General features: G+C 38.4%; 2 protein-coding genes across 2 annotated transcripts in view; both read left to right on the forward strand.

The window, feature by feature from the left end:
- The window catches only part of Grd (GABA-gated ion channel), a 41,808-nt gene extending 30,428 nt beyond the window's left edge, over nt 1-11,380 (forward strand). Inside the window, exons 5-9 of the mRNA XM_076777003.1 lie at nt 4,487-4,569; nt 5,289-5,429; nt 6,681-6,833; nt 7,399-7,658; nt 9,880-11,380. Coding sequence (XP_076633118.1) covers nt 4,487-4,569; nt 5,289-5,429; nt 6,681-6,833; nt 7,399-7,658; nt 9,880-10,269 — 1,027 coding nt within the window. The 3' untranslated portion in view covers nt 10,270-11,380. The remainder of the gene's footprint in view (nt 1-4,486; nt 4,570-5,288; nt 5,430-6,680; nt 6,834-7,398; nt 7,659-9,879) is intronic.
- Nucleotides 11,381-13,476: 2,096 nt separating this feature from the next.
- LOC143347640 (farnesol dehydrogenase-like) lies at nt 13,477-17,877 on the forward strand. The gene is made up of 6 exons (XM_076777014.1): nt 13,477-13,806; nt 16,378-16,504; nt 16,826-16,958; nt 17,288-17,431; nt 17,496-17,543; nt 17,640-17,877. The coding sequence occupies exons 1-6, from the start codon at nt 13,512-13,514 to the stop codon at nt 17,655-17,657; spliced, it is 765 nt and encodes a 254-aa protein (XP_076633129.1). The 5' UTR covers nt 13,477-13,511; the 3' UTR covers nt 17,658-17,877.
- Nucleotides 17,878-18,452: the final 575 nt, after the last annotated feature.

Genomic DNA, 18,452 nt, shown 5'->3' on the forward strand with positions numbered 1-18,452 from the left:
TCATTTCTGAATCTGTTGGTAACGTTCCGGATGACACGAAAATGGTAATGGGGTTTCGAGACCCCATAAAAATGGACCGACAAAATACATTGGGTGAAAGATCTACTCGTATATCTCGTCTCTGACAATACTCTAGAATCTTTGATGAATCAATGAGAATCAAAACTAATCTAGCGAATATTTATAATGCCCTATGCAAAGCGGATCGCAGCCAATTTGCTAATATTATTTAGTTTTTAATTAATAATTGCATTACCCAGCTAAGAGTGATACGATTATTAATTAAACGGTAAATAATATTACCCAGGTCTCACCACGAGGAGGTTGCTGCGAGTGGAGACCCGTCCTGACCGATTCCCAACCACCCTCCATTAATAAAGATCTTCTGCGACCAACGATCGTTGGTCGAAGAAGAAACAAACGAAAGTGCAACCTATGAAAGACGCACAACCAACGAAGAGAGTTGAAAGAGTTTTCAAAAGAATTTATCTTCAAATAAAAATAACCTGCCTAACATAATGCCTAACTAAACACCTGCCTAACTATAAATCTGAATTCGTTTATTATATCAAGAAACAATTCTAAATTCGCAGCCATTAGCTCGGTGTTACCCACGATAGAAAAGCTTTTTTATCGTGAGTAACACCGATTACCAGGTCTCACCACGTGGAGGTTGCTGCGAGTGGAGACCCGAAAGGAGATAGATGGAATCCAAGTTCCATCGATCTCCCTTTTACATCCTTAGAAACTAGATTAGTCATGCCAAGAAATTATTTTGTTTAAAAGAGGGACGAAGCTAAATCGTGGGTGACGCGACGCGACGCGATACGACGCGATGCACCATGCAATGGTGCAAGGAACGAGAGACGCGAACCGAATAGCGAGGTCAGAAGGGTCTGCTCGTTGCCTCTTGGCAAGTCCGATCGAAGGGGAAGGGAATCGACGCACCCGACACGGGTTCCCCATTTCCCCCAAGCAGCCTGTTGGGAGCCAAATGGACCCAACTCGGGATGTCTGACAGAGAGAGGGATCCTGAGTCGGGGCTACCGCAGACAGGAACAGTCCCTGATCCCCTCTGCGGCCGAAACACCCTTTTCCTTGGATCGTCTCACTAGAGGACGGCAACTGACCCTTCGGACCAGCTAATCGGCCGATCACTTGCTTTCTACATGGAAGCAGTGGTGATCGGAGAGGACGGGAGACGAGTGAAAGAGAAGCTACTTGTTACATAATTACTTGGCAGAACACGCGGCTACACTAAAGACTTAAGTCTAAATTAATGGTACCAAGCAATTATTTTGTTTAAAAAGGGATGAAGCTAAATTGTTGGAGACGCGACGCGACGCGATGCTGAACCGTGCAGCAGATCCGAGGATCGAATCGACACTACCCTTGGTAGATTGATTTCTATTTCTAGAAATCGATCTATCATTGGCAGGCGACTAGATCTTTCGGACAAACTGGACAGCCGATCACATGTTTCGTTCGACGAAACAGTGGTGACCGAAGCAAGGAACGAGAGAACGAGTCGAGAGAAGCTACTTGTTAAATAATTACTTGGCAACATTGGGAGACGCATACAATAGGGACTTAAAATTAACGTCGAAGCTCAAGTCTAGTCAAGTTGAAGCTAAAATTCGGACGATAGAAGGAAACAAAGTTCCTTGTACCAAGCAATTATGTGGTTAAAAAGAGGGATGAAGCTAAATCGTGGGATACGCGACTCGACGCGGCGCGACGCTGAACCGTGCAGCGGATCCGAGGATCGAACCTACTGCCCTTGCTAACTCGATCTCAACAAGAAAACAGAGAACTGCAACTCCGAATCGAGGTCTCCATTTCTCCAACGCAACCCGCCGGGAGCCCGAAGGACCCGACTTAGGCTGTCTGACAAAGAGAGAGTACCTGAGACAGAGTCGACTTCCGCTGGAAGGTATGCGTTTCCGCAGAATACGGAAACTCCACACCTTCCAGCAAAGTGCCGTTTTCCCTCAATCAAGCTTACCAAGGGAAGGCGATTAGATCTTTCGGACCAGATACACGGCCGATCACATGTTTCAATCGATGAAACAGCGGTGACCGAAGCTACGAACGAGGGAACGAGCGAGAGAGAAGTTACTTATTGAATAATTGCTTGGTACAGACGCGGAGATACATATATTAAAGAAATCTTCGACGTTAATTTTAAGATTCGCGACGAAGCTTAAATCTAACCGACTTAGAATTAAATGTCCCTCGGCGTATGTGGCGTACTCCCTCGATGTCCCTGCGAATAATCTGAAACTAAAATTGATACACATATTAGTGACATACGAAAGGAAATTTAATAACCACCATGCAAACTAGACGAAGCAATGGAATAATTTGTCGTGCTGATGTACCTAAAAGTGAGAATCTATAAGATTCTCGATGCTAGACCTACCTAAGGAAATGTACAAAATTTACACATGTTACGAACAAAGTATTCTACCTATACTTGCGTAACGAGAGATAAATAGAAGGAGAGATAATGTCGAAGTAAAATAGCCAACGATTACAAAAATTATCTGAAGAATCATACAAACGAAGACGAACAGAAACAAAGATTGAGCAGAATTGAAAATCCAACGATGAAATCGAAGAGTGAAAATATCCAAGAATTAAACAAACTACCTTAGCGAAATTCATAAAATAGTATGCAAACAATAATTATACATGGGTTAACGAAATTCATAAAATAATATGCAAACAAAAATAGTATATGATTCGACACAATCATGCCAATTCAAAAAGTAAGGCAGTAATAGAAATAAAGAAGGACAACATAATAATCAGATAAAACCGGACAGTCAAAGAACATTGAATTATGACCAAACAAATAAAATAAACTGGTCAATTTTGTGATAATAATATAAATAAGTAAAGTGGGCTTACTACTTGTTGAGCATTAGTTACCATTACCAAGGAAGCACCAAAGGTCCAGCTGTAACATAAGAAACGATTCGTAATTTAGCAAAAGCGATGAACAGTTCCATAACGTTCAATTGGTATCAAACGACAAAATAGAAGTGGGGAGAGCAATTTTAAATAGTTCTTACCAGTGGTCATCACGGTCCGGCACTGGTCAGTAGTGGTCAGTAGTGGTCAGTAGTGGTCAGTATTCGGATCTGCACTGGTCAGCACTGGTCAGTAGTGGTCAGTTCTGGTCAGTCCTGGTCAGTCCTGGTCAGTCCTGGTCAGTCCTGGTCAGTCCTGGTCCCCCCAGTGGTCAGCACTCCACGAATGGCCTGACTTCGGCCCGCGAGACCCGGTTCCCCTGGATGCTCCAGGGGTACTGAAGAATTTGTCCAGCGGTAGTCTTCGAGTGGGGAAGTCGAAGAGTGGGGAGACAGTGTCAACGTGAAGAGTTAAGGACCGCTTGGTCTAAAGAACAACGCTATTTCGATTGGTCCCACCTCTTGATCATTTCTGGATCTTCACTGGACCGCTGACCTTGATATCAACCTCACTGTTGACCACCAGTGACCATAAGCTAGCCATTGTTGATCATCGACCCATTAGATAGATGGAGGGATTTGTAGATTTCCAGAAATGGAAGTTGAATTTTAGAACAGAAGGACAAAGGCTAATTTGTACACCTAATGTGTACATGCAAAGTCCAATGACGGACTGCACTCCATTCGATTGTATAGTCATTTGAAAGAACTAACTCCGTAGCTATGCTGGACGAGGATTGAACGAGCTCGTTGAAAACTCATTGCTAACAAATCGAAGGAGTTAGTTTTTGTTTCAAATGACTGTGCAATCGAGCAGAGTGCAGTGCATGTATTAATGAATAGTCAGAAATAATGATAAAACATTAACGATACGTGTTTTGACGATACAGTTGTTTTGCTCAGCTTGTACATAAGTATAAATGGACCTTAACACATGGCGGACAACACGTGCGAATCGAATATTTTGGTGATTTGGAAACGGTCGAATTTAGCACGTAACCGTCATTATGTTTGCCAACCCCCGACATTGAACATCGACGGCGAATGACAGGCGTTAGTCGGCTCCATCGGAGGACCATGTCGAACAGATGGATGAGCCTAATGGATACGTGCTCGATTTCGCTGCAAACTGTTGGCAGCAATCGGCTCGAACGAGAAAACGATAGAATTAGAACGACGCTCATGTTGCTTTTATAAACGCGAACGAATTGCAGTCATTTGCAGTCAGTCGAACCAGCTTACATACACTACAACATAAGAAAGTAAATAACTCGTACGCGTTTATGTTTACAACGGAAAACAAACTAATTGTTAATACGTGTTTTAAACATAATTGTAAATATTTACGAGCAAAAAAGTCGCGATTAATGTTTCTTGAAAATCTTGAATTAGAAACGTTGCTTCTCTTAATGTTTTAAAAATAAATCGAATCAATTCCACTAAAATGATTGGAACATCGTATCGATCTGGCCTTGCTTTCTTACTAATTGTAATGATATATTTGATTACAGGCTCACAATCAAGGCTGGATGCCCGATGAATCTCGAAAATTTCCCGATGGATACGCAGAGATGCCCACTGCAATTTGGCAGCTGTACGTTTCCAATTTGAAATTAAATATTATTATCTTTTGCTCGGTAAACTAATGCACATATCGTTTGGTGAAAATCGTGAATGTTAATATCGCCTCATAGTATTTCTTAACAAAAACGAAGTAATTGAAAGCGTACGTTGAATTTAAATTGAACTTTCTCACTAAATCTAAAAATAATTAATTCGTACGAAAAATGCGACACTTTGTATAATATCAAGTGTCCATTCATAAAATCGGGCATTTTAACGAAACATTTTACGATGGTTCGCGATGAAATGCCCATCGTCCAATTTGGGTCGCGCTTTGAAAAGATTAAGAAGCACCGGTTCAACGGATAAATCCTTGCCACATAATTAAAAATGTATACCATTTTTTGCACAAACTATTATACAACGCCACCAGGTGATTCTTTATAAAAAAAAGAAAGTGTAGAATATTAACGTTGTCCTTTGTTTAAAAATTCTGAACAATTTGAATCAGGTTCGATATTAGTAAACAGCGCCATTCGACGGTTAAAAAATAAATTGCTCCAGTACCTTGGAGACACCTACGCAATTGTCTTTACTCTTCGTGGAACTTGTAGATTTAGTAACCATAACAAATACGTGCTCCCCCGAGTAACTTTCCGTCGAAGAAGAAAAGTGACGCTCGCTCGCGAATTCGACGCCTCTTACGACACCTCTGCGACATCCGAGCAAGAAATATTCTCTTGATTGCAGTCGGTTACACGAAGCGAGACGTGATCTACACGTGGAACAGCGCGAGACAAGTTGCAATCGCCGAGGACATGAAATTATCTCAATTTGATCTCGTTGCAAATCCAACAGCGAATTACTCCGCATTGCCGACTCCTGCTCACGGTAAGTCTATTTCTCTTTTCGACGAGAAACCTTACGATTAGTCGAACGGTTCGTCTACGATCTTTTGAATATTATTTATTTATAGTCATATTATTATTTATTTATTTTTCATCAAATGAAAAAATTCTTTAATATTTTGTTCGATTTCATTGTAATAACATATCATCCTTTCCCGTACACATTGATTAATTAATATAACTAGCAAAGTTCTATCGGAATCTGATTAATGACACGGTGGTTGGAGGAGAAGAGACTCAAAGAAAAGCGAATGGGGCGTCCCCGCATCGCATGAAAAAGTTGGCAGTGAAAAAGGAGGTGTCGATGAATGTAAAAGATCAGAGAATTCTAGAAAAGCGTGAAAGAGAGGAATGGTACACACTCTAATAACTGGGAAAGAAAAACTCGATTTGAAAGTTTCGCCAGTTACGGATTCTCGGGGAATATTGGCGCGAAGAAATGATGCGTCCCGGAAGTGGTGGGAGGAACAACGAAGCGTCCCGGAAGTGGCTGATGTATATCGAAGGGGGCGAAAAGAACGATAGGGACGAGGAAAACGAGGAACACGAGTTCTCTCTGCGTTGAAAGTTGGCAGCGAGAGAAACGACGACTAATTGCAGCATCCTACGGTGGGAAAGCCCCTTTCCACTCGCATTTCCATTGTACCGTCGCTTGTCAGGGAAGACGTTAAGTCGCCAAGACCGACTTTTTAATTGGATTAGCATCGATTAATACTCCGCAAACAAGCCTCGTGACAACTGCTCGTGATTGCACTAGAACCCGTTTGTCGGAGTGTTTAACCCACCCCCCAACACGGAAGAACGATATAAAATGGCACCACCGTTCTGGCGATACGCTGGGACCAGATTGACGAGGTTTGGAGCAGATTATTATTTACTAATTTCAAAATAGATAAAAAATACAGTATTTTATTTGTATAATAAACCGATCAACAATAATGCGTTGATAACGTCTAACGAAGGAGAAGCCAGAAGACAGAAATATCGATAAAAATTGAAAGAACATAGGAGCGTGCCCGTAATACGTGGAACCTATATCAGGGATTAACTGCAAATCAGCTTTATAAAATTCGCTGAATCTCGATCTTTAATATGCTTTACCCTGCCCCGTGTACTCGAATTTGTCCAATATACCTCTCTTCTCTCGTTGTAGCAGACGAACGTCATTAAATAAATAAAAACAATAAAATAAAACAAGTTTGCATAAAGACAGGTAGGTATCGTCTGATTCTAGCCGATTACTCGATGTTGCTGGTATACTTTCATCTACAAAGGCATATGGGAAATTTTCTCATACAAGTATACGGACCCTGTGTTTTGCTGGTCGTTCTATCCTGGGTCTCCTTTTGGTTAAATCGAGAAGCCACCGCTGATCGCGTGTCGCTCGGTAAGTTTGCAACTCAACCTAGATTCATACTAGATATCCTTTTAACCGAATCGTCGTTAAAAATTCAATTCCTATACAGGGTGTTCGACCACATCGGAGAACAATTTTAATGGGAGATTCTAGAGGGCAAAATAAGACGAAAATCAAGAATATCAATTTGTTGATCGAGGCTTCGTTAAAAAGTTATTAACGTTTAAAATTCCGCCTGTAGATAGGCAACCTGCGTACAGCTGCGTGCGCGCGACATGAGAAACACTACTTACTGACGTATCGACAGTCTTACAGTATTGTGAGTGAAAACCACTAGCAGCTGTACGCATATTTTCGTTCTACAGGCGTGACTTTAAACGTTAATAACTTTTTAACGAAGCCTCGGTCAACAAATTGGTATTCTTGATTTTTGTTTCATTTTGGCCTCTAGAATCTCTCGTTAAAATTTTTCCTCGAGAAGACCATCGATTAATTTTGTACCGCGAAGAGGAAATCGAGATAATTAAAGATTACAAATTCTCTTTGATTGTTTGTTCGTAACGAGACAAAAGCGGGGTATCCGAATTTGTTTAAGGGATAACAACCGTGTTGACGATGACATTTTTGGGATTGGAGGCCCGTACCGATCTGCCAAAAGTTCCTTACCCCACTGCCCTAGACTTCTTCGTCTTTCTCTCGTTCGCGTTCATTTTCGCCACCATTATACAATTCGCGGTGGTCCACTACTTCACCAAGTACGGTTCCGGGGAGTGTTATTTCGGCTCCGACATGAGCGAGAGCGAGAGTTCCAGCGACGAAGAGGAACCAACTGCACGACCATCGAAGATCGAGCCGGTAATTTTCAATATTTCTTTCTTCCACTCTGAAATCCCGATATTTTTCATACGATCGCTATTGTTCGCCATACGTCGACCCCGTTGCACAGTCTTCTAAAACGTAAAAATTCAATTTTTACAGAATAATATCACTAAATAACATTTCAAAGTATACAGAATAATATAAATCAGAAATAGTAAAAATTCTTATCTAAATAAAAACTCTCGAAGAACAAATAAAAGATACATAATGTTTGAATTATCGAATGAAATTGTATTTAATGTTGAAAAAATACCGTACTTTTATTCATTGTTTATTATACTAATCAAAATTTTCCCATTTCCGTCTCATTTTATTTTATCATTTAAGTTACGTCGAAAACGTAGTCTTTCAACTTTAAATTGCTATCGTTTTGTTATAAATTTTGATAAAAACTTCAAAACCACAATTTTGTGAAAAGTAACTTGGAGCTTAATATTTTTTGATCGTTCTTTGTTTCATTTTTACCTCGAAAGATAAATCGCAAAGACAGCCTTGGTCTTCGACCCGACAACCTGGTTATTTAGGGACGATCCAGAAACCGAGAAGCGTTGTGTAATCGTGATCCCGCGAAACGACGGATACGGTCTTGTTGCTTCTTCCATTTTTCCGTTTTGGCACCGAGTCACGATTATTTCCCAGTGAAATTTTTGCCCGCCTTCACGCATCGTTCTACATTTAGAAACAAGGTTGCACGTTTGCCATGGTACTATGTATACTCCTCGCCAGTGAATCCGATTTAACGCGAATAAGAATTGCATATAAGGAGTCGTCGTGCATTAATTTCCCATGGAGGAGAGAATACGCGCGGCCAAGAAATTGCCACGCAAAGAGCAGGGTACAGAAACGAATGGAAATTATAAATCCGAGATCTCGTATGTTAAACGAGAGGAGGACTGGTATCGGAAGCGGATTTCAGTCGTTTCTGGAACAAGACCTTGCTAAAACATGACTTTGCTGAGTTCTGACCAAACTCGCTCTACTTTCGAAATATCAGCTACCCTCTTCAGAGATTATTTCGTTCGAAACCAAAGAAAAATTTAACATCTCGACCCGTGAGGTCTATTGGGAAATTTAATTTGATGAATTCGTTCATAAATTAGACACCATTAACGGGTTCTTTTAAACCAATGTACAGGCAAGTGACCAGTAAATGACTGATAACTATCTGTTATTTACGTTATTAAATTAATATTGGTAATTATTTACTTTAGGGGCCTCAACTCCGATTTTCATGATTTCGAAATATGTTGCAGAAGATAAGATTCTGAACAACTTTCTTCGATACATATAACCACCATACGGCCTTAGTTTCCGAGATATTCGCAAAATTCCTTCCGTGTTATCACATTAAATTCTGCCTATACATACGCGTTCTTAGGAACGTATGCGTCAACGTTCGTCTGCCACTTATTTGCTGTTTCTATGTATAAACATTACGCAGCGGCTGGCGACCAATGCATATGTAGGGAGCATGATGTAACTCCCTAGTTACTCCCGCAGATGGCGCAGTTGAGAGATGCACTAGGGGATTTGCCCCGAGGCACTTTTGGACAATAAAGGAAGAGTTGAAGCACAGAACCACGTGTGCAATTATTTCTCGATATGTAGGATACTACCTACAAATTGTAAGGGGATGCCCGGGATTTGTGTTGAGGTAAACCCAAGGTGAACCTAAAACAGATTGAACTCTACCTTTATATATGTATTTGTGCGTCAGCGTTAGCTTACCGTTTATCTGATGTACTATAAACGAAAGACAAGGGTTACTCGAGACTTAAACCAATCCATCGGTTCGTGACTGGCCACGCACATTGACATTCAAAATTGTTCAAATCGAATAGATTTGATCTTATCACGCACATACCACCCAGCGAGGTTATCTCTGCCCTGAGACGGCCGGTCATGCGATCACCATTCAAAATCATTGAACCAACGTTGACCAACGTTGACTCACACGTTGCTACGCACGCGTATGTATAGGTAGAATTAAATGTAGCAGTTCGAAAGGAATTTTACAAATATCTCGGGAACTAAGGCTGTGCGGTGGTTATACGTATAGGAAAAATTTATTCGGAATCTTATTTTTATAACATATTTAAAAATCATTAAAATCGAAGTTGAGTCCTCTAAAGTAAATATGCAATTACGGAAACTTGTTGCGAATAACTGGTTCAACGAAACGGGAACTCAATTACAGATGGCGCAGGTTCACAAGAATCGTTCGAGCAGCCCAACGGACAGGGCGCATCCAAGCCAAAATTTTACGATGAACGAAGCCGGTTTGATCGAGGTGATACCGTTATCCGCGATTCCAGCGCCCAGCAAGGATCCTGGAATTGGCCATTGGCAGATGTCCTGCGTGGCCTGCACCCCTCCGCCCCCGGTTAGGCCACCACCGATCATCAAACCGACCGGAAGGAGGCGACGCAGGCGAACGCCGAGGTACAACTCGGTTTCGAAGATCGATCGCGTGAGTCGAGTCGTTTTTCCTCTGTTCTTTCTGGCGATAAACGTATTTTATTGGTACGCTTATCTGAAAAGAAGCGAACGCATAAACTATTACAACGCGAACCCTAATGGAACGTGAGAGGAACCGACGATGGTTTGAAAAGGAATTACAATCTCGTCGGGGAAACTCGAGGAAAAGTCCGTCTTCTTGGTCGACCAATCTACGATACTTTAAGCGAATGTGTACGTAAAACACGAATTATTTCATCATCGTGGATATCGAGGCTCGAGAAAAACGTTCGTCGAAGTTTAAGGTGAAGACGAGGGTTCATCTTTGTAAACGGTACAAACCTTATTGCGCATGTCGAGACGTTTGACAGTCGTGCGACGAAGTTGAGTAGAAATATTGCGTCACCTATCGGAGAACAGTTTTATTTAAATAATAATTAACGTATAGGAATTTATACCGTGACATTTATTCTATCGAGCGATTAAATTTTCGTCTATACATTGTAAAATGTTTAATTCTACGATCCAAGAGGCTTTCAGGAAACGGGATCTAGAGATCTACAACTCTTTTTTTTTTTTCTTTGAAAAATCGTCTTTGAATTTCATTGAAAAATATTAGAACGTTTCAAGAAAATAATAATCGAAATTTTTAAGTAGATAAAATCGCCTCGATCGCGTACAAAGGTGAAGTAACGTCAAACGGATTATATTCTCCTCGGCTGGCACGAGTTTGCGTCACCGGTTGTACAGGGTGTCCCATTTCAACCTTTTCACGCGATTATATCCGAATCTAGTGGTTATGCGAACAAACCATTCCGACGAAACCTACTTTTTAAGTACAAATGAAGTGACGTGTATGATAAATATGATTAAAAGCTGTTTTAAATTCCTATTGAATGTAAATTCCGTTAAGCGGCGAGAAACGTGTCGCGTTTCGCGAGAGGAACGAGTCGGTACGTTTTATTTCAAAGTATATGTATTTGCCAACGAGAAACGTGAAATATGTTTTAACTCTTAGAGGAACGTTTAGCGGACGAAGATAGAAGAATCAAATAATAATGCGTATTAGGTGCGACAATAAAAATCAATTTTAAAAACAGAGCCTTGTCATTAATTGCAACACGCATGCTGTATGTACAGAACTTATTATGGAAACAAAGGTGGACTGACAACTTGAGAGCAGCTGGATCATTTCAACCTTAAACTAGATACGCTAAACAGTATAATATTTTATTTCTGCAACAAACTGATTAACAATTTCATTATATACTCGTTTTAAAGACTTTGCAAAATTTCTCTGCTGCCATAAGCGTGCAAAATTCGACACAATGTCGAAGTACTTGATAACTAATTTAAAATAACTTTCACGAGATACTTGTGTCATCAAAAGTGGTAATAGCACTTATAAGGTGATTTACATTACATTTTTACGTTTTCTACGTCTGCTTTAACTTCTTTAATTTACATTTGAATCTAAAATAACCCGAAAACGCATCGCCAGTTGTTGCAGGTATATAAAAAAAAAGACGAAAGAAAAATCAAAACGAAAAAAGTAGTACAACTTTCAGGGACAACAACAAGGCAGAAAACCACCGGAAGAAGACAACGAATGGTAGGTGCAAATATCAAATACTAAAAATTAAAACCTAAAAAATTGTCGCGGCAATTATCATCCCACATACCTACACTGTGAACGCAATAAACTTGTACGGTAGAAAAACATCATTACGTAACTTGAACGAGAATCAAACCCGGGGACCTTGAGTTACCACTCAGCCACTTTTCATCCCGCCAACTACAATTCCATTGTTGGAATCATTCTAACCTAAAAAATACTTACATCGACGCATTAGTGGGTGACTCGCGATGGAGGATGAATACGCTTACCGTCAATTATTTCTGTTTGAAAAGTCTCGTTGAATGAAGTAATCTTGCGATACAACACGCACGGCGCTGATTGGTTGTTCCCGGCTGCAAGAGGAACAAGTTTATCGTATAATGCTTGAAAGATCGCACGGACCAGTGTGGCCAGATTGGGCATAATCGAGTACATCGAGATCGACAGTAGTGACGACGAACTTCCTTAGCGTCTAACGGAGTGGTGGAGATAGCAGGCATATACTACCGCACGAGCCACCTGTACTACGTGAGCTCGACACGTCGCACAATTTCGGGAAAACGATAAAGAATGCTAATGTGAGCCTTTCCTTCTTGCTTTTGTAAAAGAGAAACAGCTGAAATACGACCTTGCGATAATCGACATACGATTCCAAAGCTCGAGTGCCCAGCATTTTTACTTTCCGACCTATCTAAGGTATAAGATACCATAATGAAAGAAAAATTTCGAAAATTTTTTTTAGCGGAAATACACGTTTTAAGACCCCCTGATCATATTGTGACTATTAATAAAAAAGAAATTTTTTTTGTTTCTATGCTATTAACATGATTGCGTCTACACGGCTGAATGAATTTCAATGAAACTTTACATTTACATTTTATATTCCAGTTTCAAGGTCTGATTAGATTTTGAATGTGATCAGTTCCCACATAATGATGATTGTACGTCTTATAGTTTTATAATTATTTCGATACATATACATTATTTGTAAAAAGTTTTTAAAACGATTTATATAAATCTTTAGAAGGATTAAGATCAAATAAACTCTATTCTTTCTATCTGCTGTTACAGCAGTGACTCATGCAGGTTAACGACAGTGTTTTGACGAGGATGAAGAAAGAAGTGGCGTAGATACACATTCATAGCCCAGTCTCCAAAGGTTTTTAAAGGGCAATAATTAGAAAAAAGTTCTATTGCATGAATAGCAGTCAATTTAGCGTATTCTAGTAATGAATTCAGTAGGGAATAAAAAAAAAACCGTGCAGTTACAGCGTGCACGGTACTGGCTAAGAGTGGTTTTTCATTTTAATTAACCCTTAATTAACTCTTTACAAGTAAGACTGTTTTGAACAACATTATTCTAAAATATTTATTCTAAAAAATTTTCGACATTTTTTTTCCATTATGGTATCTTATACCTTAGATAGGTCGGAAAGTAAAAATGCTGGGTAGTCGAGCTTTGGAATCGTATGCCGATTATCGCGAGGTCGTATTTTAGCTGTTTCTCTTTTACAAAAGTAAGAAGGAAAGGCTCACACTAGCATTCTTTATAATTTTCCCGAAATTGTGCGACGTGTCGAGCTCACGTAGCACAGGTAGCTCGTGCGGTAGTATATGCCTGCTATCTCCACCACTCCGTTAGACGCTAAGGAAGTTCGTCGTCACTACTGTCGATTTCGATGCACTTAAGTATTTATACCCGATCTTGCCGCACTGACACGGACGACTCAGTTTGCAAAACGATATCGCGAAGGATGGAACGTTGGGCTGGAAAAGTGGCGATCGTGACTGGTGCGAGCACCGGTATCGGTGCAGCGATCTCTAAATCCCTCGTGGACAACGATGTTAAGGTGGTTGGTCTCGCGAGAAGGATGGAGATGCTTCAGGAGGTGGCCGGGAGATTGAAGAAAGGCATGTTCCACCCGATCGTGTGCGATGTCAGAAAAGAGGAGGACATCCTGAAGGCCTTCGAGTGGACTAAAAAGAAATTTGGTGGCGCTGACATCCTTGTCAACAATGCCGGCGTGGTTTCGCAAACGAGCATCATTGGTACATGATCTTACGTTTTTTTAATACTTAACACATGTTTTTTTTTTTTTTTTAATGACATCTATCGTCTGTATAGTGTTGTTATTTCATACGTAATTAGTGTTAGATTTTCTGATATTAATTCCATAGTCTTTGCTGGTCGAATCCTCTGCGTTCGTATCAAATATGATTTGTTAGTAATGTGTTGTCACAGAAGCTGCAGAAAGATGGGTCTGTTTTATCGAAGACACAGTCGATTCACGTTACTTCTCTTCCTTTCCACCCGTAACCTTGATCGTGTACTTGTATACAAGGTGTTCGCGATAATTTGCACGGGTGTTTTTCTCGTAACCGGTAAACATTAGAAGCAAATAAACGAAAGAGAAGGAAGTTGTAGTATGTTTTTAATATTTAGTATACTTCATGCGAAAGCGTACGTTAAGGTGAGTTCAGCCATTTAGTATACTATGGTCTTTAAGGTAATACAAAGGTAGAAATAAAATAAACAGATTTAACATTTCGTAATATTGACTGTACATCGTGCTCAATGTAAATTCCTCCAGTCGTATGAGTGTTCGCTGTTTTTTTTAAATGTTTACCGTTTATGAAAAAAACGTTGGTACAAATTATCGAAAACACTCTATAGGTTTGGGAATTAAACATTGTAATAACATATTTGATTGCAAAATTTCAAGCAAGTCACGGTACAATATAATCATTACATTTGCTACATTATCGTTACACACTTATCAAATCGAAATATCTGGTAGCAGTCGGTAAGACCCCTGCTATCTCCACTCTACATTCATATTTTATTATCTTAAAAAATGTTTATTCTTTAAATCACAAAAGATTACGTAGTGAAAAGTTATGTCGCGACATAACAAACAACGACGATTAGAGAATACGAAAAAACGTATTACAACGGCACACACGAACAGCGTCGCGAATAGAAAAATTGTTTTTTTTATGTGCATTGATGCATAGTATGATTAAAAAGAAAATGAATATACATACTTCTTTTTTTTTATTCGGTATTTAATATCTATTTTTTATAAAAATTTGTAAGAATATATTATATTTTTCTCGTAAACACGTTTTAAACGAAAACTATGTTTCAATATGAAAGATAAACGTTATAATTCTGTTTCAAAAAAATAACAAAAGAAACAAGCAAAGTGGTGAGAACATAAATTAACCTTCGCGGCTTATAAAACTAAATTCTTCGTTAATGATTGAAACGGTACTTTCATCGGACGAGTTATCAGTTTCGTTATCGTTTAATTATATTAAATTTTTCACTTTTAATGGTAGTGCGTTACGTTTCTTTTTACGAAACACTCTGCAACTGCAACGAAATCAACAATATCATTAACAATTTCCTAACCTAAAAAAATTCTGATCGTGATAAAAGATATTAATGTATTATTATTTCTAACTTCCATAAATTTCCGCGTATGAAAATTTACATTAAAGTAAAGTTTACAGTCTGGAGAGCAAAAACAGGTCAAAATCTCGTCTGACAAGTTCGTTACGTGTATAATATACGTACGTATAAAAGTTGTAACGATCGTTGACCATCACGCGACGACTTTCATTTTCACCAAAGAATTTACAACTACATTCAAAAATGGAGGTCAATGTCGATCAACTAGGCAAAACCGGTTCTTTTATTTTCGACTCGTACATATTCAGAACAGTAGATCTACGAATTAATTCTCGAATAATACATACAGGGTGTTCGGCCACCCCTAGGAAAAATTTCAATGGGAGATTCTAGAGACCAAAATGAGACGAAAATGAAGAATACCAATTTGTCGATGAAGGCTTCGTTAAAAAGTTATTAACGTTTAAAGTTCCGCCCGTACTGAATTTTTTTCTTGAAAATGCGTAGGATTTCGGGGGTATGTCTGTTCACCAAAAATGATTGCAATTGATCCCTGCAATCAAAAATATTTTTTCCAGAACGATTTGAAATTTTTTAATTTCGTCTAAAAATTTCAGTACCTACTCGAATTTTTTCCTCGAAACTGGATAGGATTTCGGGGGTATATCTATTCATGAAAAATGATTGTAATTGACCCCCGCAACTGTAAATAATTTTTCCAGAACGATTTGAAATTTTTGAATTTAATTGTTAATACATTTTTAACGAAGCGTCCATCAACAAATTAGTTATTCTTGATTTTCGTCTTATTTTGGCCTCTAGAATATGATAAATGTTCGGAGATTAATTTTAAAATATATTTTTCCGATTACTTTCATCGATACGTAATTGTTTTCGTAATTTTCGTGAAGCCTTTTGTCAGCGAATGTTGCATCAATCGCAACATGATACATCATTTTTTTTTTTTCACGAAGTGTTGTCTTCCGTGATGAGTCAGCTTTTATTAGCCTCGGTCAATTAAACGTGACCGTGAAGTTAATTTTTACTTTATTTAAGTTTCTACGTTGCTGCGGATCTCAATTATTTATTTATAAATTATACATTAAAATTCGTAATCGTTAGCGACTTTAGAAACGTATGATATTAACTTTGAAATATTTTGCTTTTCGTGGATTTTAGGAACTTGATGTAATTTTCTGTTACAGATACGCCCACCGAGGAGTACCGTAGAGTAATAGATATTAACGTCATAGCTCCAGCGATTTGCGCCCGTGAATTTGCACAATCTATCAAAGAACGAAACAGTGTCGGGCATATAATTAATATCAGCAGGTACATAGTAACGAATAACATTGTTAATTTTTTTATTATTACAACTCCAATCAAGAAGTTCAACGATCTTCGCGATGTTAAAGGAAACGGAGTATCGAACTTAGAACAGACTTTAATAGACAGTTTAATATTTTATCTTGAAGCATCGTTAGACTCAACGTGCATGCATTTTTGTTGCGTTTGATACTGCGCAAATAGCAAGATTGTTTGCATTCGATGCACATTGTAGGTTGCATAAAGGCGTATTAGTAGCAGCTACAAAGCTGAATCATTGCGAGCGGTATAAGAAATTATACATGTAACAGTGTATACAATTTACAGCGTGGCCGGACGATACGCGGAATGCATCAAAATACCGATGGGAATGTATTGTCCTAGCAAATATGCATTAAATGCATTGACCACGGAACTACGTCATGAAATAATACACAACAAGCTGAACATTAAAATAACGGTGAGATTTGATTTTCTAAATTCGAGAGACTTTAAATTTAAGTATTTCAAAGACGATACATTCTTGGCAGGAATATTAAATGCAACAGATTATTAATTTCAAGGGGTAAATGGTACCTGGCTTATTCGAGCGTTTGTTTTTATAAACGAAAATTTTTTAAGATTTTATCTTAAAGATATTTAATAAAATAAAGAATCTTTGTTGAAACCTACCGGTTATCTCGAATGCAGAAATTTTCTTTTCCTTTAAAATGGAAAGGCGCCTTTAACAAAATTCGAAAAATACTGATATCGAATGTTCTAACATGTTTGTGTTTCGCGATTATACAGACCATCAGCCCTGGAGCTGTTTTAACAGATATGTTGAAAAATGTCGTTAAATCTGAGGCAATTCTAAACATTGTACCATCATTGAAAGACACGGACATTGCCGATGGCGTCATTTATACATTAAAAACGCCACTGGGTGCAGAGGTAAGCGCTAATTAAAGCGTTTAATGATAAAATACTAATTTCATGGAATACTTCTGTTTTTCAGGTCCATGACATAATGATTATGCCGCAAAACGCAATGCTTAATTTTGATGTAATGTTAAACCTTCAAATGACTTTTAATCGAACCTAACAATATTTGTTAAATTAACATTATGTAATTACATAATCTCTTTGTTTTATATTTCAGAGCAACATATTGCAGTGATCAAAATTAAATTATACAACGCGTAATGCACAAAGAAATGCGTTGAATTATACAAAACTTTTGTTTCTTCTTTATCTTCTTTATCAATATATTATACAATAAAGAACGAGAATTAAAAAAGTGTAATTCGTTTTATCATCGATTAATGCAAGAACACCGTACAAAATATCGATTAATTTGATGTAAATATCGAGAGAAAATAAACGAAACGTTGCACTAACCACCGGCGTTTTATAATGACAATATTAAGTACGACCAATGCATACCCGTGCCCAAATTATTCCCAGTCTCCTCCACGATTCGCTTTCTAAATTCTAGTGTCTAAATGCAGAGAAATCGCGTCGAACTTTGTTATTGCTAGAAATACCAGACAATCGGTTACGTAAACGCAATAATCTCAAGGAAAGGACAAACACGCACGAAACGGAGCATATCAATATTGGCAAACTGATGGATTTCAAATACCTTGATCACGTAGTTATTTACGCCACGATCGTTAAGGAACCTGATTAGGTTGTTAAATATAAAGATTCCTTTGGTAGAAACTAGTACAAGCGATATTGCCTCTTATATTTTTGTTTAAAATATTCTTTCTGTAAATCGAATTAAATAATATAGATAAATGAACCCTCGTTACGGTAAAACGTCGATGACTTCAATGACCAATTAGCGAGGAGTACGCAAATATAAAATATGAGAATTGTCTTTCGCTAAAAGTAAATAAATTGTTTTAATACAAAATTGTATTAATTATTACAGAATCTTAAATCTTCTTAAGATCGTGTAATGCATTCC

The sequence above is a fragment of the Colletes latitarsis genome, chromosome 11 (genome assembly GCF_051014445.1).
Source record: "Colletes latitarsis isolate SP2378_abdomen chromosome 11, iyColLati1, whole genome shotgun sequence".
NCBI lineage: Eukaryota > Metazoa > Arthropoda > Insecta > Hymenoptera > Colletidae > Colletes > Colletes latitarsis.